At 37.8% G+C, this 25,561-nt stretch overlaps 1 protein-coding gene across 1 annotated transcript in view; it reads left to right on the forward strand.

The window, feature by feature from the left end:
- LOC128149252 (kinesin-like protein KIF13A) overlaps positions 1 to 25,561 on the forward strand; it is a 91,548-nt gene that overhangs the window by 46,009 nt on the left and 19,978 nt on the right. The window contains exons 11-27 of the mRNA XM_052804237.1: positions 1,008 to 1,142; positions 2,326 to 2,456; positions 4,260 to 4,346; positions 4,456 to 4,622; positions 10,296 to 10,506; positions 15,213 to 15,375; positions 16,038 to 16,178; positions 17,859 to 18,008; positions 18,510 to 18,674; positions 19,328 to 19,501; positions 20,027 to 20,178; positions 20,298 to 20,430; positions 20,552 to 20,698; positions 21,741 to 21,779; positions 23,098 to 23,197; positions 23,289 to 23,415; positions 24,471 to 24,526. Of these exons, the coding sequence (XP_052660197.1) occupies positions 1,008 to 1,142; positions 2,326 to 2,456; positions 4,260 to 4,346; positions 4,456 to 4,622; positions 10,296 to 10,506; positions 15,213 to 15,375; positions 16,038 to 16,178; positions 17,859 to 18,008; positions 18,510 to 18,674; positions 19,328 to 19,501; positions 20,027 to 20,178; positions 20,298 to 20,430; positions 20,552 to 20,698; positions 21,741 to 21,779; positions 23,098 to 23,197; positions 23,289 to 23,415; positions 24,471 to 24,526 (2,278 nt within the window). The remainder of the gene's footprint in view (positions 1 to 1,007; positions 1,143 to 2,325; positions 2,457 to 4,259; positions 4,347 to 4,455; positions 4,623 to 10,295; positions 10,507 to 15,212; positions 15,376 to 16,037; positions 16,179 to 17,858; positions 18,009 to 18,509; positions 18,675 to 19,327; positions 19,502 to 20,026; positions 20,179 to 20,297; positions 20,431 to 20,551; positions 20,699 to 21,740; positions 21,780 to 23,097; positions 23,198 to 23,288; positions 23,416 to 24,470; positions 24,527 to 25,561) is intronic.

Raw genomic sequence — 25,561 nt, forward strand, 5'->3', positions numbered from 1 at the left:
ATCAGTGTTTTGTTTTGTATTTTTTTAAGTCTAAATTCCATTAGAATAAGTGTAGCTGTGTCATGATATCATTGATAAAAGCTATTATTTGATTTTAAAGTAAAACATCAAAATATGTTTGCGTGGCTCATTTATTTATAAGACCACAGTGGGATCTTGGACATATTTCCCTTGAAGTGACTAAGAAAATGAAGAATTACAAAAGGATCAGAATTTTGGGTGGTGTTTGTTGCTTTTGCTTTTAGCGACTACTTAACTGGAGAAGGAAAATGTGTACACGTATTCACTAAAGTTCGTTTATTATTATTGTACTTAAAATAAGACTTCTGGATTCCAGTGTACTTTTCCATCATTTCCATCATCTATAGTGTGGAGAATGAGTGTTGTTGGTTTCCCTTTCTAGTCCTAATGTTCCTGAAGTATGCTTTGGTGCAACCACTGTTCAAAAAAAAAAAAAAAAAAAAAAGCAGGGCAAAAACCCAAACCAAACCCAACCAGCCAAGTAAAAAAAACCCTAACCCCCAAACTGTAGCAAAGCAAAAGGCATGTGTGATTGAGTAGATGCTTTAGCTGAATTAATAATAATAATGCAAAAGAATAAACATAAACTGTGGCATGCTATCTTCTAAATTATCTATGACTATGATTATCTTTGAAGTAATTGCAACAGAGACTAGTTTTTAACTAACATAGATGTTCAAAGCCATATTGTGTTACTCACGAGTAGCTCTAATGAAATCAATAGGGCTGCTTAGGTAAGTAAGTGCCACTTTGGGGAAGCAGGTGTCTGAGGATTAAATCTAACTTTTTATTGTTGGTGTGTAAAAATGAATTCTATTAAACATATGCTATTTAACCAATGTCTTAAGTTCTGTTTCTGGTAGCAATATACAGAATGCATGTTCAGCATGTGCATCCTCAACTTTAGTTGCTCTGCTTTCATTTACTTTTTGTACTTGTCTCTTCATATTGCAGGAGGCAAGATTAACCTATTTTTGTGCTTGCAGGAGAGGCAAAGACAGCTAGAGAGCATGGGAATTTCCCTTGAGTCTTCAGGTATCAAGGTTGGGGATGACAAGTGTTACCTGGTGAACCTGAATGCAGACCCTGCGCTCAATGAGCTTTTGGTTTACTATTTAAAGGTAAGAATGTGAACAGGATGTTTACACAGAATGAAAGGACACTTGTTTATTGTTTTGAATTTCTAACTCAATTTGTTTTTTCAGAGTGTATTTAGATTTTTAAGACTAGTTGCAGCAAAATAGGTTAGGCTGCCTTCTACTGTTTAGGCTTTTGTTATCCCTTTGCAGTTCAGCTTCATTGTTTTCCTAGTTGATCTCCCGATTGCCAACAGTGGAAGAAGTGCTCAGTGTGTGCCAGTGTTGAGATAAATTCTAGCTTTTCCAGACAAGATGTGAATAGAACTGCCTTTTGGGCTGAACTTGAAGTGAGAGCCTCATGTTAGATGCTTCTTTTTGTGGGTGAACTGAGGATTGCTTTAAATATTCAATGAGTTAATCATAAAGAGATTATGTTTAGTAGCAATCAGTAAGAGGAAACATAGTCTTTGATGACAGAAAAGCTTAAGAAAAAGAGAAGCCGGGGGGGAAGCACTGTTAAAAATGTTCAGAAAGGTATTTTCCTAGTGCCACTAGCTTTCATACCATTCTGTTTAACATAGTCTTGTGTCAGAGTGAAGTAGTGTCAAATACAAACCTAATAAGTTTGTAAGAAAATGTGAGCTCCTTGTCAATATAATATGAAAGACTATCCTGTCTATAGTTACTTTTCTGCTTTAGTGGCCGAGATAGGGCTTCTGTATTTGAACAGTAGCAAATAAAGCACAACTTCTCTAACAACAGCAAAGTGAAGTATTTCAGCAGAATTTACAATACAACTTGAAAGTATGTTTAGTTGAGTTGCTATCTAGCTGTTTTCTGAAAAGCAGCCAACTCTGTGCACCTTGTTTAACTATCCATGTAGTCCTTTGTTACATGTGCCTATATGGCATGGCTGGTTTTCTTCACTCTTTGCATTTATTGCTTGTATGCAAGCATAGTCTGAGAATATTTCTACATCAGAATTTGTGCATCAACTGCTTTATTTTGCTTTAAAACCATATGAAGGTGAAGTGTAGAGCAGAAGAACAGTTTGTGTGTGACCTTTTATGGTCTTCAAATCTGCTGTGGCACCATTTCCGCTCTATAGAAGCGCTTAGCAAAGGAGAGCACGTAGATTATGCAGTCTCAGTGCTTTAGCTAATATTTTCATAGTTATATAAACAGTGATAGTTTGCTTGTCTCTTAGTAACAGCTTATTTTCTAGGATCACACAAGAGTTGGTGCAGATACCTCTCAGGATATACAGCTCTTTGGTATAGGAATCCAACCAGAACACTGTGAGATTGATATTGCTTTAGATGGAGAAGTTACACTCACACCAAAAGAAAATGCAAGGTAAGAAAGATCAGCAGCACTTTCCAGTGAAGTGTTTGCTTTTCTTTACCAGGAGATAACTTGCGTGCATTTTTATTTTACCAAGTCAGAAGGTATCTTACATTCTGATCAATAGGTAGCTTCAATATAGATGACTTAAACAGATACTTAGAAGTGAAATTCACCGATAAAACCGAGATTTCCCCACACGTGTACACACCCACCCACTCTGCAGCATAACAGGCTATCGGTGGTTTGGCTCAGAATAAACCATCGCAAGAAGGTATTGAGTAGGAACAAGAGACCATTGCTTGTCTGTATCTGGAGTGATATAGGATCACTGAGACGCTGCTGGCTATCGCGACCCATGCAATGGGATAGCAGGCTGTGTCTTGATGGGAGAGGATAAATTTTGTCTCATGAGTAGTTCCTGTTGTAAAGCTCAGTATTTTGTGAGAAAGAGGTGTTTTAAAGATCTGAAGATCTTTAAATCCTTTTCTAAATCTTTAATTACTGTCATGTCTAGTAAATATGCAGTGTGAAGTCACATTTCCCCTCTTGTTTCTACTTCTATATTTTTATTATTTTTCATTTGGGGACACTGTAGCTTCTTGGGTGGAATTGTAAATGTCTTTGTCACTTCATCTCCAATGGTGTGTGATAAGCAGTACCTTTGTCCTAGTTAATAGTCATGCTGCTTGACTGAAATCTGAATATCTAAATAACGTATAGATTAGTATTAGAATGAGAAACAAAAGTTTGAGACACACCTTTTAAAAAATCCAATCTCTTCCATTCTGCCTTCAGTAAAATACCTCTTAGCATTTGCATTTTTCTTCTGCAGCCTACATTACAAAATTTCAAAGAGATGGGATTCAGACTTGTGGTGACAGAGTTACTGTACTGGAAATCAGTCATTTTGACTGGCAAGAACAAAGATACATGTCAGTGAAAAAACATAAATATTTTGTTTTACTTGTGCCTGATCTGCAGTGCTTAAGTAGCTGTTCTTAAGATACTAGTGTCAACAGAAACTTAGTTACCAAGACTTTCATTGAAAAAAACCCAAACCACCAAAAACCTGGTTTTAAATCAAATGCTTACATGTTTGTGTTGACTTACTTGAGACAGCTGAATTCCGAACTGTGCATCTGAAAAAGCTTTTTTCATTTTACGTAAGTTTTTTTTTCCCCTTTCAAATAAATTGTTCTGCTTTGTGACTTGCATATGCAAAAGTTCAACAGCTCCATTTTTCCCATTTTGTGATTGAAACTTAAATACAAAGAAACCTAAATGCAAATGTAGCAGTATACCAGATGTTCACAAAAATAGACCCTTGATAATAATAGAGACTCCATGTGTTGAAAGAATGAAACTTGGATCTAAGTGTCTTTTCTTATGCTTGAATGCCGAGTATGTTAACAGTATGTTTTGCAACTGTGTTGACTAACTTGTATCTTGGAGAGGTTTATTAGTAGGATTTGCATGCATCCAAGTTTACAGACTGTTTATGAGAAAGAGGCAGTGGCCCATTTTGAGAAATGGGCATTTAAAGAAAACTGTGCAACTAAAAGCAACCGTGTCTATGTGTTTACTGAAGAGTTGTACCAGCCAAAGCTGGAGGGGGAGGGTGCTTTGTGTTTAATTCTGTCAGTAGAAATCAGACAAGTAACTTTCCCGTTGTTTTTTTAATGAGAACCTAGCAGATTTGTGCATTATATGATACAAATCACTGCCTGTAGACAGGAGAAACAATGGATCTTGTAGTTACTTTTCAATCTTTTATTTTTAGGATTTCACTGAAGTTGTTTTTTCTTCTTTCAGATCCTGTGTAAATGGTGCACTGGTATGTACTGTCACTCAGTTATGGCATGGAGATAGAATATTATGGGGAAACAACCACTTTTTTAGGTAATAGTTGATATTTACATTCCAGCCACTTTACATTCAGCCTATCTTTTTTTTTTCTGCCACTGTTCTGCTTAAACTTTTTAGAAACTGAATTTCAATTTTTACACAGAATCAATTTACCAAAGAGGAAACGACGAGATTGGCTGAGAGACCTTGAGAAAGAAACCTCGTTAGGAGAGCATGATCTGGATGCAGCTAGTGAAGCTTCTTCAGAACCAGACTACAACTACGAATTTGCACAAATGGAAGTTATTATGAAGACACTGAATAGTAATGGTACGGCATCTGCCAGATAAAAATGTTGTTTTGGATTGTCCAACAAATTCAACATGGAACTTAATTTCTGGGTAAAAACCCATGTGGTACACTTGGTTCAGGGGCCTTTGGAGCATTTTCAGAAAAAGATATTTCACAGAAACAGTGTTAGATATACATATATATATATATAACACACACACACCCCCCTCTATAAAAAGAATATATGCACCTAAGTATAAACACACACAGATTAGTAGTTGGTTTGTGCCCTGACACACAATTTTATCTGTACATCTGCTGTCATTTATAGTGCAGCCGAGTTGTAATCATATGCCTGACAAATCATCGTCTAAGTCCTACTGACCTCTTGCTTTTGCAAGTTACTGCAGACAAAAGGGTGCTCCAGATATGGCTCAGTTAATTTCATCCTTCCTTTTGTATCAAATATTACTGACACCATTTTAACCTTAGTAGAAAAACACTGAAATCATAACAAACCAATAGTCAGATGTCAGCTAGCGTGGTTTTTAACGCTTGATCACTCTCAGTATTTTACTTAATCTTTGTTAAAACCTGTTGTGATGCCTTTTTGGGGCAGTATAATAGAGGATATAAAAAATAATGGTATGGTGTATCTAAAACAATATGGTGTTTACATGATTTCCAGAAGGCAAGTCATAGTGCATATGATATAATATGGTATGAAGAAATGCTGAAAAACTTAGTAAACTACTGAATGCTTTGTACAGGTTTTTTAAATACACAACATTTGAGAGGCAAATACTTTGGGGTTTGTCACTGAGCAAGAAGACACAGTAGATGGTGTTTCATCGCTTTCTGTTCTCCTTTCTTCATATCTCTGCAGTATTTCCATTGTTTGCTGTGGTTTACTTATTGAAATACAGTATTTACTTTTTTCTTGGTCTCTTCTTAGTCTTTAACTTTCTCTGTTTTGCTGTTGAGTACAGCATGATGGTTTCATATACTTGATGCTCTAGCAATAGTTTGCAGGGTTTTTTTACAGTTTGATTTTAATGAGGTTGCTTGTGTGAGTAAGTTACAGGGTCAGGTCATTTAAGTTGATGTGAGATTACTGTTTGATAACAGAAATATTCTCATTATGGTTCACTCATACCAGGAGACGAATTTCAGATGAATCTGCCATCTTGGTGGTCTTCAGTGTTGTCATCTCTCGTGAAGATTCTGTTGCCTGTTTTAAGGCTTCAAACCATCCCGTATCTGTGCCAAACCTGGGACAAAGGTTTTGAACTCAATTGGTTCATGCATGAGACTTCTGGAGAAATTTGAAAGCATTAATTGATGCTTGATCTGCTTGTCACTAACCGGGGATTCGACTAAACTGTAGCAGTCTACAATGAGTCAGTGTTCTTTGAACAGGAGGTCACATTTTTTGGTTTTCATGTGTTATCTACCTGATTCAAATGATTCTTCACAATATTTCAAGTGTCTTTACATTTCAGTTCAGTAGGCTTTTTTGATTGTGGTCCAGGCCAATTTTTGTCTTGGTCAGTTGTTCTTTGTGTCTTTGCTCAAGAACAGTACAGACCTTGCTGTTTCATTAGAGCTCTTTCCTCCCTAATGCACAGCAAATGTTAGCAGTCGTACATGTCGGATAGTTTCATAGGCATCATAAGCCAATTATTCTGCTTCTTGCCTCTTCTGTTCCCCCCCACATAGGTGTTGCTTAACTAAGTTGGAGTAGTAAGTGATAATAAAACGCTGACAAAACAAATGACTGTGAGGATTACAGGCTGGTCTTTTGATTTGAAGCTAGATAGCGCTTCCAGGTTCTGTTCTTCTCAATGGTATAGCTAAAATACATTTTTTTCTGATATGCTTCCAGCTTGTTGGGTAAGAAATATAGCAGCTTTGTTATGATACTATTTATTTATTCTTCCTTAAAATGAAAAATAAATATGGGTAAGGAAGAAGAAATAAATAACTGAAGACAGTTAATTCTATTATCCATATTCTCTGGAGAAACCCTAGGGGGGGAGTAAAGGCGTATTTTTAAAATTTGATTAGATAATTTATTTTATAGACATGTATTGATATAGCCCAAAGCAAGAGGTTTTGGTTTTCCTTTGTTTTGGGTTTTTGGTTTTCTTCCCCCTTGGTCTATTTGACAACGGTAATCCTCTTTAAATAAGTAGCCTAGCTTCTCCAGGGCGCAAACACATTTGTTTTTATGGCATGTAACCTGTACAACAGTGTCACATATTGCATCAGGCTCTGAAGAAGCTCTGAGGAAAATGTCTAATTTTGAAAACAGCTGTAAAGAAAACATCAGATTCCTTCCTCCCTTCAGCATGTTAGTTTTCTTTGGGGGATTCTGTCAGATCAGCTTTGTACTGCTAATTTGTGATGCTGGTCAAACAGAATGCAGCAAGATAGTTTACTTTACTCTTGTATACTGTGTGGTGGTTAAGTAAACAATGCGATTAGGTTAGGGTAGGCAGACAAAACTGTTACAGCTCAGGGTGGGGATTGTGATGAAACTTAGCAAAGCAGCCCGTGTCATAACCTTCTTCTGGCTTGCTTAGAAAAATCACTTACATGAAATCTTAAGGAATTTATTCAGCATTGTTGGTACTGGATTAACGGATTCCAGATGTCAATTAAGTGACATTGCAGCAAGGTAATAAATGCAGTTCATCCTATGGAGAAAGTACATTCTTCTAGTTCAATGTTAATATTCTAACAATTTGCAGACGATTAACTGCATATGAATGGTCTTTTCAGGGCCATTGAAATCTTGTCACATAAATATGTAAAGGATTGGGACTTGGGACTTTTAATGCTGTATGGAATTTGCTGTGTGTTTGGCAGGCACTGGGTAGAATCTTCCCTAATTTACTTGACTTTGCATGAGAAATCCAAAGTTCTGGAACATGCTGTTTAAATCTAACTTAAACACTATTGTAGTTATTTTGTATTGTGAAAAACTTAACTGTTTATTTTTTCATCTACTAACTAGATGGTTATAATTCAGACCATATTTTGCTTTTTCACTGTGAAAGGCTTGGGATTTTCTGTGTAAACTCTTTCAAAAGTTAAATTGAAGACTTTTCTAAAAGTGTAAATTTACTTTTTGCATTTCAATACAAGCATAACGCACCTTTTTTTCCCCAGTCAGTAGTGGATTTCATTGAAATTGGTGAAGTTTTAGACTAGGTTCTTGCATCTTGTTCCAAATATTTTCCACAGTATAATTTCATCCTGTGGTAGTTGTGATCCTGAAAATCTAGGTGGCTGGAAAGATCACTTTTATTATGGAAATCTGCTCCCTGAACTCGGAGCTGGTCTTGGAGCAGTTGAGGAAAGTCTTGTCTTAATGAGTCAGCCTTAGATTCATTTCCTGTGTTTGCAAACACAATAGAGGGCTTTTAATTTCTTCCATGCCTCTTCTCTATCTTCTGCGTAATACCTGATTTCTCAATCATTTTTACACATAACTAAAACCGATTTAGGGATTATGCAGTAAAACCTATGCATGTGACGGTAATTCTGGTATTATATGGAGGAGTTAGGAGGATAATGATGATGCAGATCAACATTAATAACTTGGTCTGTAGTCTAGAATATTAGAACTTGGTTCAGTCAATTGTTTTTGCACTGCCTAAAAGCTAAAAATAGCTGTCTTTCTGAGAATGTCATGTACTAAAAAGTAATATTTCTGGTTATTTTAAGACACTTTTATGCATCACTGTTTGGCTATTTGGCTGTTATTTATACTGACTGATTTTTAACTTTATGCTTTATAATTACCGTTGTGGTGGTATTTTATGATGCCTTTGTGTGAAGCCAGTGATTTCTTCCATGGATAAGGCTAGGGCCACACTAGCGACTTTACAGAAGTGTTTGTTTTCTGCTAAAAATTAAGATGTGCTTTACATCAATCTTAATATTTCAAAAAAGGATGCTGAGAGGCAAATACAAACCCACTGTAACAACAGAATACCTGGAGGTCCTGTTTGCTTCTCTGGCATTTATAATAGGAAGGATTTGTTTTATGAAGTGACTTGCCTCAATGGCCATGTATGTTAAAATCAGAGACGGTGAGTTAGCATATCATTTAGCAAAACTGGTCTGAGTAGTTTTAGTACTCAGGAAGTTGTTACAGATTACTAAATATAGTAATGCTACGTTGGTTTATGAAGATAGAGGAGATGTGGGTTTTGGGAGACTGTATGTATGTGTTATGGTGACCAACATACACTACTAGTAATGAAAACCCTACAGAACCTTTCATGTGAAGCCTCTACTGCATGCTATAGTAACCCAGTTTTTGTTTCATGTAGCATTGTAGTATCAGGAAAACTTGTACAAAATCTTACAAGGACTGGGTTTTGGTAGTGAAGGCAAGATGGTTCATAACTAAATTATACTGACATGTTTTTTGGGTTGGTTTTTTTGGAGGGGTAGTTGGGGGGGGTTGGTTATTTTTTTTGAGAAGCACACCTCTAGTTCCAAAGTGGGACAGTTTAATTAAATCTAGGTTTATTTTTCTCCCTCCCTTTTGAGACAGACAGGCATCCTTAAAAGTCACAGCAGCTCTTTTTTTTATATATTTGCAAAATGGAAGAGGTATCACAAACTATTATTTTAAAGCTGAAGGTTTTTGCACTTGAAAATCCTGGCATACAATGTTGCTTCCCCTAATAATCCACCACTCCAGCTATGGAACTCTTCTACCTTCCCCTTCTGATGTACAGAGTCAGCAATCTGTTAGGTGATGTGCTGTCACTCAGGTATTCATCTAGATTGGTCCTCTTGCAAACCACTCTTTTGCTGTATTTAAGCGTTCAGATATATATAGATGAAGCAGATATATACTGGTAGTCCATAGAAGGAGCTTACTCCATTGAATTGCTCTTTCAGAGGCACAGTCTGGCATTGGACCTAAAATCAGGAATAGACAGAGTAATGTTTGTTTAATTTGAATAGAATTTAGATTTAACTGTAGCCGATTGATGCAAGCAGTTGTTTCAGGATAGGGTATTCAAATGGATATTTGTTCTGGGTTGATACTGAGATGAAATGTGGTTTGTAAAGCTAAATGCAGAAGTCCCCTCCAGAACGTACTTTGCCCACTTCAGTGCTGTGAAGTGCATTGGTGTAATGCGATGTGTGACTAGTCAGACAATTTGTTTGTCTCAATTTTCATCTGCAGCTCTTCAACATGTTTTATTCTCTGCCAAAATGGAGAGAGTAAATTGCTTTTTACTTCCTTAAGTCATTTCCTTCTCTGGTTAACATCATCTTCCCTTGTATTTTGCTTTGTTTTCTTTGTATTAATTTGTTCCCTTTTCCATCTATTCTTTTTTTCCTACTGGGATTCTGGAACATATTATAACTTCACAGTACTGAAATATGCAATAGATGAGGGTCTTAACCATTGTTCTAGCCCCTTTGCATGCTGTGTTTTTTTCTTGTTTGGATTTATCTATTTAATGCAATATTTATTATTTTGGCTTTTGTTTTGGGGGGCAATGGCCATCTTGTGTTTGCAAAGACTCTGGGGTATGTTGATTGCTGTTACCAAATAAATAATGAGTGTTCTGTAATACCGAAATGGCATTTTCTCACTTTCCTGGGTTTCTCTCTCTCTCTCTCCCTCTCTCTCTCTCCCCCCCCCCCCCCCCCTCCCCCTTCTCCTTTTCTTTTTAGACCCAGTACAAAATGTGGTCCAGATCTTGGAGAAACAGTACTTGGAAGAGAAGCGGAGTGCTCTTGAGGAGCAGCGGCTGATGTATGAACGTGAGTTAGAGCTGCTGCGGCAGCAGCTCTCTCCAGAAAGGCAGCATCAGCATGGCAGTGACAGACTCTCCTATACTGCTCAGACTGCACAGCAGAAAGTAAATCTGTGGACAGAAGAGAGGTGAGAATACTGGAATTAAAACAAAGGAATTAATAAGAACTACGAAGGGTGGAAGGTGGGGCTTGAACCGTCTGTCAGAAACACATAGTAGTTTTTTGTGGAGTTGATGTGCAGTACAAGATCTGCCTCCACCAAAGTGTTAGCATTTCATTTAGGACTAGGTTCTGACATGTAAAATGTGTACAAGATCTTCCTGTTTTATTTAACACACAAATGAAATAAGAATTTAGCTTTTATTGATCAGCATTCTAGCTTTTTTTTTTTTTTTTTTTTTACTAGAAAAGTACTTCTGAAATGTTTGGTTTAGCAATTAAGTTAGTTCTGGAAAGAAAGGAAAGGATAGCGCAGAGGTAGATTTGTCAACTAAGACTAAGGAGTCCACTAAGGAGTAGTGTGTGTTGAGAGTATACAATGAGAGCACAGTATTTTGCAATCTAAGAACTATAAAAAAATACAGAAAATGGCAGTCCTTCTGTTGTATGTATGTGTTTCTAAAAGTAAGCCCAGCTTTAGAAGAGAATTGCTGTGTATGAGAACTGCAGAATAGTCAAATAGAGTATGTTTGAGCTGTGTAGGAAGTAAAAGGCTTGCCATGAGGTGAACAGGCCTCTTTGCAAAGGAGTAGCATGGCATCTGGAATGCAGCCTTGGTGAAAGATCATCATGAGATTGGCAGGGACAGTTAAAAAAGCAGACTAGGAAGATGTGAGCAGAGTTTGTGTTTGCATCTTGACAATGAGAGAAGCTTGCTCTTGGTATCATTGGGGGCAGAAGGATGCCAGCTCCATAGAGAGAAGTTCTAGGGGCAGCAGCTGAGATGATTTAAGTTTTCTGCATACAAATGAGTATTCTGTCATTGGGTTAATTCAGGAGGAAGAATGATTAGATGTACTAACAGGTTTCTTGTTTCCTTTTAATCTATTTTCTTTTAAAGCAGAAGGTTCATTATTCACTCAACATTTTTTTCTATATGTAGTGAGTTTGAGCGCTCTTTTCTATTTTGATTGGTTTTGTTTTGTTCTCCACCGTTAAAAAAAAAATAAATCCATGTACAAGAGGAGCCTAAACAGAGATAGCCAAGATTGTGTTGCAGCTTTCAAATTCAGAGTGTTAGAAATAGAACATATCAGATCTTGGTTTAGGTTTTGTGCAAGGTTTTTTTTGTGATTTCTGCCCAGTTTGGCCTGGGAAAAAAACCTAAACAAATAACGAACTGTTGACCAGCGATGACTAGAATGTTTTCCATGGCAAGTATAGGGAGTAGTACTGCTGTGTTTCAGCTTTAATTAAAATAATTGTTTGCCCCTGTAAGAGCTAAAACCAGAACCATTGGGAACTGAATGTAAAGCATTGCAGAGTCATGGTTGGGATTTGCAGGCTCTTTTAGGGCTGCAGGAGGAGTGCAAAATGAGAAACATGCCAGTTGGAGTCATTGCTATTCAGAACTGCTTTGAGCACAGCCAGACCATCAAGAAATCACTGATAACCCACTTCAGTAGCAGAGATGAGAACTGGGCTTACTGGCAAGGGAAACAATACCTCTAAAAAGATGCAACAGAAGGGAAAAGGAAGTAGCAAAAAACTTGGCTGTCCTTGAGCGTTGAGAAGAAAAAATTGTGACTGATCAACTTAAAATTAACCAACCACCATAACCATGTAATGACATTAAAAAACCCAAGAGCATCTGGAGTGATACCAAGGCTAACTGTTCTGCCAAACTTCTCTTCTCAGTAGTTGTTAGACATTTCTTAGGAGGAACTGTGCTTCGAACAAGCATTTTTGCCTCTGGATTTCATGGGTCAATGCTTTACTCTATATAACTGTTGAACTACTTCAAGACTGTACTTTGCACTGTAAAAAAGAGGAGAATGAATGCTCTTTATAGCGATCAGTAAGGAGTCTGATAATGTTTTGGTGGCACTGCCATTGAATAAGCAGTTTTTCTGGAAAAACTAATTATCAGTTTCCTGTCCTCCAGAAGATCCTCGTAGGTATACTTTTTATTTATTTGTAGTTCTAGAAGATGTTTGGGCTTCTGAAAAAAGGGTGAAAAAATTGAATCTTCTTAAATAAGAAACAAGAAGAAGAAATCTTTGAGGGATTTTGGCTGTAAAAGCATGGCAACATGGTGCTGAGAGGGTGTTCACCAGCCAACTGGCCAGAGGGCAAGAAATGCAGGAAAACACGGGGAGACTGGATGTGAAGAACATGCAAAAGAGCCAAGTGTCTGGATTGCATGGGATTTGATTAGTGCGGGCTTAGCTGTCACTGTTGCCATTGCAAATGAAGGTGAGCTGTACCGGATCAGCCAGCAAAATGAATTTGATAGGTATCGCATGTAGGCACGTGGTTGTATCTGTCAGATCAGCTAGAACACATGGCACAGAGTTTATTCTGGCTTTATGCTGACTGTGGAAGGACAGATGATACCTGACCTGGTGTTAAAACCCATTGGCATAAAGTTAACCTATTGTAACTTTGAACAAATTTAATTTGTTGGGGCAAGGCGGGGTGGTGGTGTACTGGACCAGAGGTTTAGTTCAGTGTATTCAGTATCTGGCATTAGGAATCCCAGAGCCTTGCAGTGACACTTCATGAGTGTGAGATGTGTTTTCCTTGTTTGGCTTAAACGATTGTTTCAGGATTTCATGTTCAGTGGATATTTGCTTTGGTTAATATCCTAATGGAGCTTGTCATATGTTTTGTGTAGTAAGAATTAAGAAATCCTATCTGAAACTATTTTTTTGCCTAAGTTTCTGCAAGGGCGCTGGCACAGCTATATATGGAAAAACACAAATGTAATGAGAACTACACATAATAATTGATCGAGTTACTCATAAGTCCTCTTTATAGTCTTAAACCATTCCTTTCTCAAGAATCTAGCTAAGAAAAGATTGGTGTGGGAGCCTCCCCAAAAAGCTTGCCAGATGCCAGTTTCCCGGATCAAGGAAGGGACTAGCTATAGCTGAATCCCATGGCTCTTACAGCACTTACAGATCAAAGCTGCTTTCTGTTTCTCAAGCTAGGAAGCTGTCTCGCAGTGGTTGCAGGTGTAATGCACTCTCAGTATTAAGTACTATTTAGTGAGTAATTCTTGACTCTAACATCATTTTCTGGGTGAATCCAAAATTATAGCTGTCTGTGGAATGTGTCACTCCCATGGTCTGGAATTGCTCATTTAATCTTGATGGCCTGAATAACAGAAGCAAGAGGCAGAGGGAAAGGAATTTTCAGTATAATGCCGGGAGCAGATATGGAGGAAGTGGACTAAAAATCCACTGATAGTAGCAGCTATTTAAGATCCAACAAAACCCACCCCTGTTGCAAATTTAGGTGAGACGGGAGAGAGACAAAGCTGCATGTTTTAGCGTGTTGAAGGCTAAAATTGAGGGCTGCTTGCTAATGCTGCTGGTCGTTTACCACTTTGGTGTGGTATCAGGGAGCCAGCGGAGTGCAGTTTGAATTACCCAGGCTGTTCTTTGGGATATTTTGGAAGAAGATGCCACTGAAGAAGAATTCTGCTGGGGACTGAAAGGCATATTAACAGTTGTTTGTGGTTTGTACTATAAAGACATACAAAAGATCTAAGCTTATCTGTATAAAGGCAAATAGGCAAATTTTACCTGTATTCACAGCAAAGTCCATGAGTTTACTTGTTCCTCCTACACTTGCCCATAATGTAATGTATTTTGTAGAAATGAGAAGTGTATGTGCACAACATGTACTGTATTTCAGTAGGACTTCACATAGAGAAGCTAAACAATCATACAAGGGAGTGCTGATCACTGAAATGTCTGAAGTTTGGTCATGAGTTTTATGAAGATGATGAGATGCAGTAAGTGCTGTTGGGATTACAAAGAAAGGCAGAAAGGGGAACTTCACTTTTGCTCAGAGGATAATCGTGATACTTCTAAAAGGCAAATTAAAGATGAGAATCCGAGGTGAGAGCGTATCTTAGTATCGCAGGTGGAGGTATAGTATATGTCATAGCAGGTTTGTCAGGTGTTATGGTAGAAGAGATTTGCTCAGACAGGCCTTAGAAACCTTTTTGGAATTTGTCCAGGGACTGTTAACTGTATGGAGTGCACAAGCTTTAACCTGTGCTCATTCATTTATTACTTAAAAAGTACTTTGGGTCTATAGGACTTAAGATTTTTATTATGTTTTTTTAATGTGTACACTTGAGATGGCTTAAGTATGTGGAGGGAGGTCTGGGGGTCTGTAGCACTGCAAAGCCGTAGCTGCGATGTAAAGCTGTGGCCTGCAGTGGTTGCAGGTTCCAACATCACAATCTCAGTAAAAGCGGGTTTTATCAAGATGAAGTCTCACATGTTGGGACTGGTAGTTTCTGTGGAACAGGACTCCAGATTAAAGACAAAGACAGCTGCAATTATTTCATTTCTTGAAAATTAGGAAATGTCCTTAGGGCTTTTAACAAATCATGACTGTAAAAGCTCCCATAGTACTGAGTCCTTTTATTTGGGCATTACTGTGCTACGCTTATCTCACCAGTAATATGTTTGTTTAATATGTGATCACTCCTTTTCCTCAATAAAATTGTCTGACAGTTTTGTGTTTGCTGACATAGTGCTATACAGCATTTCTTAAACTTGTTTTAGAATAGTCTTTGTTAGCACCTCTATTTGCAGCTTTCCAATAATAGAAATAGGTTTCTGTGTATTTTTCATGTTACCTACTGCACCACAGGGATGAATTGTTTCGACAGAGCCTGGCTAAACTTCGAGAGCAGATAGTAAAGGCAAATACACTGGTGAGAGAAGCAAACTTCTTAGCAGAAGAAATGAGTAAGCTGACAGATTATCAAGTAACACTTCAGATCCCTGCTGAAAACCTCAGTGCCAACAAAAAGGTAATGACAACAAAGAATGCTGGAAAATGTAGGTTTATGGCTAATGTAAAATATGTAAATGTATATAACATCCATCTAACCTGAGGCCATAAAATGTTACTTTTGTTAGATTATGCATAGGCAAAATATGGGTGCTACCTGACTTTAATATATTGAAAGTAAATAATTATAAGTAAAAATGGGAACATAGCATTAAGTATGGCTCTTGCTGTTCTTTTACGTGTATGATCACCATATGTGCATATGGTTTGTGAACAGACAATTGTGTTCTGTTGCTATAAAACCTGCATTTTAGTTATGTTTGCAAAAATTACCATGTTTTGTTACAGATGATTAGAATTTTTTTGTCTTAAGGGTTTTCTAGTTGAAGTGCTGCTGTAAATATAATGATAGCAATTAGGATAATAGGCTTGTCATAAGTGATTTGATTGAAAGTGTTAATGTTCCTATGTGAATGGTAGTTGCCTGAGAAGGGCAAAGAGGTCTGGATCCTCAGAGATGTATAGGGTATGCTGCGTTTGAGGACAGAGATAGTATGGCTGGCATGCAGAGAGCAGCTGTATGTTCTGTATTTTATTCCTTTTTAGGAATGCAGTTTGAGTGAAGAGTTAAACTACTTATATGCACCTTTCCTGCAGTGATTATTTTTTCCTCTGATTTAGAGGGGTGCAATAGTAAGTGAGCCTGCTATTCAAGTGAGACGAAAAGAAAAAGGTACTCAAGTGTGGACTATTGAGAAACTAGAGAACAAATTGATTGACATGAGAGACGTCTATCAAGAGTGGAAGGAGAAAATTCCTGAGGTATTGTATATATTTTCTGAAAGGGATCAGAAATTGACTTTGTTTTCTTTTAACCCCTTCTAATATGTTGTACAGATCAAGTGCATTGACTTTGTATACAAAAGTTTATGGGTATTGTGGTTGGGTTTTTTTTTTTTAAAAACAAAAAACAACCCCCCAAAATATTTATAATACTAAATATTCAAAATACCCATGCATAATAAAACACAGCTATGACCTATCCTTACTTGCATTCTGAGATATAAGTGTGCTGAGGTCAGATATATTTGTGCTGAGGTAGTGACTCGTGATACCACTAAGAGCATATGTTTACCTGGCATAATACAGGTGCCATGCAGATAAGCATTAGCTCTGAATGGAAGCAGCAAGCTGCATTAGAAATAAAATTATTAAATTGCCGTCAGTATCAAAGCGAGCAAGGATACTGCTTAGATGCACTCAAGGTGCCGAACATATTAGTGGGGTAGAACTTGATGTTAAAATGTGAAATATTCTGTAATTCCATCTCTATATCCCCCAACCTTAAAGCAGTGAAGAAATCAATCGAAGGTACTTAGACTATGTCAGTATCTCCATGAAAACTAAGTGGCATTTCCTGAGAATTTTAGTAGTACATTAGCCCTGGCAAATAATCGTGAGTCTTGTCAAAAGCTTGCTTGTTTTCTGGCAAGAGATAGATGTAAGATTTGGTGTTCCAGAAGGCGTCCTCTAAGTATTCAGGTGGAAGTGCATAGGAAGTATATCTTGCTGCCTTGTGGCTGATAGGGAGCGCCTAAATTACTTGCATCAAGAATCATTCTCAAATATGTTTGAACAGCTGTTGTGCCTTTGTTACATGCCTTGGACGGGACAATGGGAATCTCTAAAATCATAACACAGGGGAGGTCAAGCACTTCATCTGTGCCCGTTGAAGACAACGATGATTTTGCTGCTGACTTTAGTAAGAACTGATAGCACATCCTTTGAATATATTATGTCTGCCTGAGCCAGGGTCGTCCTTACCATGACCTATGTTGTCCATAATGCATGTGTTCTATGTGCTACATAGAAACACGTAGGTCAAATGCATGTGTTGGAGATGAAGGAGGAGGAGAAGGGAAGGAGCTAACAAGTCCACTGAGGAGTGCATATCATGCTAGGAATCTGCATGAATTCTTTGTGGCTGTGTATGGGGTACTTGACTAGAAAATGCTGCAGATGTGATCTCAGCTCTATGGCAGTCATAAGAACACTTGTAGGCTTAAGTGGGAGTCATCCTGCACCTTCCCTTTTGGCCTTGTAGTGGTACCCAGCAGCCAGACCAGCTGTTCAACCTGGGATCATTTGTCCTCTCATTTAAAAAGTGTGAACAGAGCAGAAAAGTAGGGTGCAACTTCTTGAAATCAATGGCTACTGTGCTTGCTCATGGTAAAATCTGCTTTGTCTTGACGCCACTAAAAAATGTAGGTCAACGTATTACTATATCCCATAGTAAAGGAAGGATTGTATAATGTCCATCTCAAAGATTTCATTTCAGATTTGTGATATGCTTCTAGTCTCTTTCTACTTGCGTAACATGAAGGAACAGAAAAGATTGGTAGGGACTTACTTTTTGTGCCATGATCTTATACTGCGTGGTTGGTTGATTTTGTGTTCCCATGCTTACAGTTTTTCACATAACTTTTATGACCTTTAAAACAGATAAGGAAGCTGATTGGCAAAAGAGGTGACCCTTTTTACGAAGCGCAAGAGAACCACAACTTAATTGGTGTTGCCAATGTGTTTTTGGAGTGCCTTTTCTACGATGTGAAGCTGCAGTATGCTGTGCCCATCATCAGCCAGCAAGGGGAGGTAAAGCCTAACATAGAGTGGGCTGGGCGTACCCATGCCCTCATACCTACTGGGGTAACACGGCTTTTGGCTGGGAGGCTTCACGTACACTGATTTTCTTTTAACAAGCAGCAAATGATGCTTGTGAATAAGCGTGTTCCAAATCGCTGGGTATGTTTTCTGTTTATTTGTTTGCGATTGCCTAGCTACTAAAATAGTAGAATGAAGTTCCTAGTATCAGTGTAGGTAACTGAGCAACACCCAGCATATTAAGGTTCTGATGTACAGTCATGATGCTGTATACCTTTTCTGTTGTGTGTGAATTAAAAAGGTCAGTAGTTCTGCATACAAATAACTATTATTTTTTCATTCCTTTCTCCTCTTTTTTGACATTGCTGCTTTTCATTTGATAGTTGAGAGCGGTTCAGTTCTGTTTCTGCACACCTCCTAGAGTTAGATATGTATCATCTTAATGTCTTTAAGTCTCTTGTGCACAGGTTCTTAGTATTTGTCGTGCCTTAGGTTGCAGGACGGTTGCATGTTGAAGTAATGCGAGTCACTGGGTCTGTCCCAGAACGTGTAGTAGAAGGAGATGACTCATCTGAGAACTCCAGTGAGAGTGGGAGTCTGGAAGTCATGGATAACAATGGAGAAATTATTCACAGAGCGAAAAAGCTCTCCTGCAGGGTAAGTGAGAACACATGATGGAGTTAACAGTTTCAGGCCTTTGTAACTATGTAATCAGTCTGATGTAAAGTACTAAGCTACGTAGGCTACTGCTTGCTTAAAATTCTCTACTGAGAAAAGACTTCTGTTGTTCCAGTTCAGTGTAGGTCAGTCTGTGGCTTCCAGTGGCTGAATTAATTCGCATTAGTTTCTAGTATATGCAGGTCTGCATCATAAATACTGATGTTACAAGGACTGTCCTTGGCAGACACAGAAGGGGAAACAGTTTTTCTATGTAACTTGAAAACTTACAATGGGAACAATTTCTATGGTTTCTTTGATCATCTAATGTAGTATCTACGGGTAGTGTCTGGATTTCATTCTTCTGTGATGAAGTCGTTCATTCTCCACTTGAGCTTATCAGCTTCCTCAAAGAAAACATGCACGTGGGTGGGCTAGTTAAGTGCATGTAACTGCTTTCCTTGCATCTGCACTTCTGTATATGCAAAATACAGATTTCCTAAACAGGGACATCCTTACAAAGCAATTGGAGGTGTCCTTTAAAAATTCTTCTTGACTGTTGGTAGTTTTGGATTAAATACTTAGTTTTTGAACAATTTACAACTGAAGAAGAAACAATTGTATTTTTGACAACATCTATTTTGTCTCCTCAGGTAAAAATAAAAGAAGCAACCGGACTGCCACCTAATCTCTCCAACTTTGTCTTTTGTCAATATACATTTTGGGATCAATGCGAGTCAACAGTAGCGGCACCAGTGGTAGATCCAGATGTGCCTTCACCTCAGAGCAGAGATGCTCATTTTACAGTGACCTTCTCTCACTGTAAGGTAACTATTTTTATTATGAAATGGTGTTACCAGGAGGATGGTGTGTTTGAGATAAGCTATTTAGAATTTGAGCCTTGTTTTGCTGGGGGAAGAAAGAGGGAATCAAGTCATATAACGAATGACTCTTGACTATACTTTAGAATGCCATAATATTTTACTTTATCACTTCTTCAAAATGCAGCAAAATGAAAAAATCTTTTAATTAGTGGTCTTTTAAATTCAGGTGTCATCTTTAATGCATGGGGGAAACTATAGTTTATATAATGACATCTTATTGTATACTTGCTTGGTAAGCTCAGTAACTTAAAGATCATTCGAGCTGTGACATCGTTTTTATGGAAATTTTGCAGAAGCAGGAATTGCGGAGATGATATGTTTCACAACTTCCTTGACCAGAGTCGAGCTTTATGATCCAGACTGTATGGTTTTACCATGCAGGTAGTTGTTTAGTGCATCCTTGCAAAGCAGTTGAGGAGATACAGTTATTTCATTTGATTGGATGTGATTTGTTTTTCTCATTGCCAGGACTATGTGGTGAATGTCACAGAGGAGTTTTTGGAGTTCATTTCAGAAGGAGCTCTTGCTATTGAGGTGTGGGGTCACAGATGTACTGGCAATGGCAGCTCTGTTTGGGAAGTCGATTCTCTTCATGCTAAAACTAGGACACTGAGGGACAGGTACAAATAAATTACACATGAATGCTTCCGTCAGCTTTCTGAAGGCTTTCTAATACTTGTGGTGCACAAAATATACTTTGGTGAGGCAACCATTAGTTTTTGTCGGGATGTCTTTTTAGGTGGAATGAAGTAACTCGAAGAATAGAAATGTGGATTTCCATACAAGAATTGAATGAGATGGGAGAATATACTGCAGTTGAACTCCATCAGGCAAAAGATGTAAACACAGGGGGAATTTTCCAGCTTAGGCAGGTACATATCTTTTTCCTGTCGTCTTATTCATGCTTAAACTGATTCTTAACTTTATTCTTAGTTTCTCTCTGTTTTTTTTCTCTCTCTCTCTCTTCTTTCTGTCTCTCAATTAACTATTCAGGGTCATTCTCGCAGAGTTCAGGTGACAGTGAAACCCGTACAACATTCGGGAACGTTGCCTCTCATGGTAGAAGCAATTCTTTCAGTCTCTATAGGCGGTGTGACTGCCAGATCAACCAAACTGCAAAGGGGCTTGGACAGCTACCAGGTAAGACAGTTAATTTTTCATACATTGGTTTGGTTTGGTTTTGCTGTTCTAGAGCCAGCCCAGCATAATTCCAAAAGGGACCTTAGCACACTGGTACATATGTTGTTTTGCAGTTTTACACATGTTTGAGGTTAATACATATAATGTGAGCACATGGTGCTAAATCTGCTTCTTTTTTTGCTTGTAACTCAGTGTATAACTGATAAAGTACCAGGTGTGGTATTTCAATATATATAAGACAGCAGGAATACAGAAAGTGTTTTTACCTTTGTGTGTAGAGGTGATTAATGCTAGATTCCTAGTGCCATTAGTTTCAGCCCCTTACAGGGATGATGAAAGTTGCGGGTAAAAAGCAGAAAAAAATGAAAATTAGTAGAGAAGATATCTTACAGTGAGAGACTGTTCACCTTTTCAAAAAGGACTGAGTTGTTATTTGATCAGAATCAAAAATAGCCATCACTGAATGTGAAAGGGCTATTTCATGTAGCAGAAAAAGTCCTTAAGAAGTATATATGACTTCAAGCTGATACTGGACAAATTCATATTGGAAATAAAGCGTGATTTTAACAGTGATGGCAAAGAACAAGTGGAATGGGCCACCCAAGGAAGCAGGGTGCCTTTTGTCAGAAGGGTTACATTCAGAACCACAAGTAATTATAACCTTAAATACAGATGAAGCTGTAAAACTTGAAGATTGGTGGTATGCTTGCTCAGTCCTTTTTCTGGCACAGTATTCTGTGGGTTTTTTGGGGGTTTTTGGGTTTTTTTTGGTTTTTTTTTGGTTTTGGGGGTTTTTGGTTTTTTGTTTTTTGTAAATATATTGACTAATACTCAAATCATGGCTAAGCTGCTGCAGTCTGTAATGAAAAAAAAAGTTTCTACCTGTTTAATATGACTTTGGTTATTTGAATGTTGCAATTTTAACATTTTGCAAGTTTGTGGCAGAAATGTTAGTATTCATGTTTTGGGGTATTTCTGTGAGTTTCTGTTGAGAGAAATGCATGTTTTTTTGTGTTTTACAAAATTTATTTTCTCCTACCAGAAAGAGGAGGATGATGGTGGTGATATGGATAGTTACCAGGTATTGCTGCTGTTGCTGTCAATCCTGTGGCATGGGGCACAGCTAATGCTAACAGCCAGCAACTTTCAAATGAACAAGCGTACTGGAGCGAGCAAAAGCGGCTTTGAAATACATATGTGCTGTGCATTTAAGAGGCTACCTGGGCTATAAAACACTGCTATTTCAGTTTACCTTGTGACTTCATACTCTTGCAGTGTGCTCTCTTCTCTAGTACTCAGCAGTCAGCTCTCCTAACTGGCTACATGAGTTGCTATGTGAATAAAAGCTTGGAAACTTTAATTTAGAATGAAAACAGTTTCCAGTGAATATCATAGGGAAAAAAACAACCACCTGCAGCTGCAGGCATCTTTCCTAACCAAATTACACAGCATAGGATTTTTTGTTTGTTTTCTAAAGAAAACATCGTAACCTTCCAAGCTGTGCAGTTTTCTGAAATGCTTGTGGGAGAGAGAGGCGAGGATGCGAGTGGGGGGAATACAGAAGCTTCAGTAAAGCAATTTTTTTTTATCTACACAAAACCAAACCTTGAACCTGTTTTTTTGTGTGATAAGTTAAATATAAGACAGTGACAGTATAACAGAAGACTTATTTAAAAGGCAACAAAGGACAGAAAAGGAAATGCCTAAAAAATGTAGAACACATATCAGACTTCTACATGGAAGACTCACTTCTAATAGGCAGCCTTACAGAAGTAAAACCAGTTAGGTGAGAATGCTGACATCCCTTAAGATAACATATTAGGTTTTACAGCAATCTCAAAAACATCAGTTAAGGTACTAACTTCTTGCGGGCTGTTTATGCGCTTCCTGACATATCACAGAGAAGAACGAACCAGATTTTCTGTGATACCACAAAGCATGATTGCATGATGGGTTTTGTTTGCATGAGATGTCTTTTAATTGCACTGATAGCAGCTGCTAGCAATGGAATTTTGTGCAGGTTTGAGGGTGTACTGACCTGTCTAATCTTCGGGAGAACTTATGATCAACTGTTGGTACCTGGTTTTCCTATTCCATGTGCTATTAAAAAGTTTGATTGCCACTTCTGTGAGTAATTAGCCTATGGTGTATAATTCTGTTCAGCAACTGAGGCAAGTCACATTTTCTTTTCCTCCTGTTGGAATTTGACACTTGAAAGCAAATAAGCTTCCATTCATGGGTGATGAGGTACTTAATCAGTGTGCATGTCATTTGGGGAAAAAAGTTTTCTGCATCATGCAAGCTGTTTAATGTCAATTCTGATGAAATTATCATGAAATCCACTGCCCTTTAGCCTTAACGACATAGCCTAATAACTTTATTTTCTCTTTCCATGTTAGGAAGAAGATTTAAACTGTGTACGAGAAAGGTGGTCTGATGCACTGATAAAACGCAGAGAATACTTAGATGAGCAGATTCAAAAGATCAGCAATAAACAAGGTTTGAAGCTTAAAGTCTTTGTCATAAGTACTTTATTCCCTATACCATGAAAAATGTATTTCATGCATAATACTAATCTCTTTCACTGTAGAAAAATCTGAGGATGATATAGAACGAGAAGCCCGTCTCGTCGAACAGTGGGTAGGGCTGACGGAAGAGAGGAATGCAGTGTTTGTTCCAGCACCAGGCAGTGGAATTCCCGGTGCCCCTGCAAATTGGTATGTTCAGAAAAACCATTGGAGTGGTTAGCTTTTTCTGCATGAACATTGCACGCTACAAGGTAAAAATCTGAGGGTGCTTTAGAGCTTTCTACATTTTCCTACAATACTACAAATTATACTCAACTGGCATAAGGCTAGAAGGTCAGGTGCTGGTTTGAATGTAAGAAAGTTCGCTTAGCTGACGTATTACATAAAGTAGCTTTGACATAGCTTTCAAGGTTTGAAAGTCACTTTTGAATTTAACATAGTATTTTACAATTTTACAAAATTCTGAGAAAGTTATCCTGTAGTTTGACTCCTTTCAGAAAAGGAGTGGTTCAAAAATGAATGGTAGAACATGTGATAATTTCACTGATACGGGGTGGGGAGGGAAGAAATTCTGACTTCAAAGGATGTATTCTTTTCTGTTTCACTTGAATTTCTAATATATTTCCCTTTTAATTTAAATTTGTGTTTTAACTAAGATCATTGGAACTGACATGCAAAAATGAGGAATGCAACATGTTAGATTTGGGAAACCGTGGACAAGAAATACGGCTCTAATCAAGTGTACACTGATGTCTCTGATAATACCTAATATCTCTTCTTCACTGGGCGAATGATGTAGTGATACTCTTTCCTCGCCATTTTTTCCCCTTATCCACCTGAAGTGTGCTGTGGTCATACAGCTAAAAGTGTATTTATTGCTACAAAGACTATGGCTTGCCAGTAGTTACATATCCAGTTGTTTGAAAGGTTGCTAACCTTTATGTATGAGATGACTACAACCAGTTAACTTTATAAGAAACAGAACAGGATGTTTAAAACTCATCCTCACAGCAACTGCAATGTGCTGTGCGGTGCGAATTAAGTTTTGGCAAAGCACTACATTCAGCTGCATGTGTAGTAAACAAAATACTGTCTGTACAACATAGGTATTCAGATTAGCCATCAAAATGTTGACTGCTTTAGTCATTGGTTACAGTAATGAATCTTGCATGGACATCTGTTTGCCCAAATTAGCTTAGGTATGAATTTGCCTTCCTTGTTGACAGCACTTTGTTTTGTTTCAGGATTCCACCTGCAGGAATGGAAACACATATACCCGTCCTCTTCCTTGATTTGAATGGTATGTTGTAACAGCAGGTTAAGAAACCTGGATGGAGGGGATTAGTTTGGATCAATAAATTGATAAATGGAAGAATGAATCTGAAATGTGTAAGAAATCAAACATGTCCTGGCAATGGCACTGTCTGATATGGCTTGTAAAATGTTTTTCTTCTGATTCTGTATGTTGGAATAATTAAGCACAACTATTTTAAAATAAAGATAAAAATTGGGGAACATATGAGTACAGGGATAGGCTGTGCAACAGAAAATAGTGTAAGAGAGCAAGCTTAGTTTAAATTGAACAGCAGATAAGAAAATCCTGTAAATGTTTTGATGTACAAATCCACATGTCATTAAAGCACTGATGGATAATCTCCCAACGCTTTCAGACCTCCTTCCACTCAGGCATCTATAGAGTGTTAAACAGCTGGTTTAATCAAGAGTGCGTTAGGACTATAATGAGCATTTTGTTAGAGAATCTGAACGTTCTCCCTTTGAAGGTATTTAATTTTACATGTGAGAAGACTATTGATATATATTCTTAAGACACAGATACACACTGTAAGCAACAAGAGACTAGAGTTAACACCACGTTTAAGGACTGTTTAGGAAGCAAGTCTGTAAGTGTAAACTTGGACATAAAGCAGAGGAGGATCCACAGGCCTTGTCACATTCAGCGCTGCAGTGGGCGACCAGACATGTTTATATAGGCAATACATTAATACCTGCTTTAGAAGCTGCTTTTGGAAAATGGTATATGCTCTTTCCTTCATCTGTGCACACAAGGAATGTTGTTACTTGTTTTTTCATTATCATCAGAGATTAGCAAACAGAAGATCAAATAGGATATTTAAACAGATTGATGGATCGTTGCGCAACTTTTTTTTTGTTTAGCTAAAAACCTAATGTAGCCAGAACTGCTATTCTCAATTTAAAGATTCCCTGATACATCAGAAGTGATTTAACTAAGAGATGAGCTGGTTAGGCTGACAGGTGGATAAATCAGAAATTTTCTGGCTGGGTAAGTTAATGTTATAAATACCTAGAAATAGTT

Source organism: Harpia harpyja, chromosome 1 (assembly GCF_026419915.1).
Source record: "Harpia harpyja isolate bHarHar1 chromosome 1, bHarHar1 primary haplotype, whole genome shotgun sequence".
Lineage (NCBI taxonomy): Eukaryota > Metazoa > Chordata > Aves > Accipitriformes > Accipitridae > Harpia > Harpia harpyja.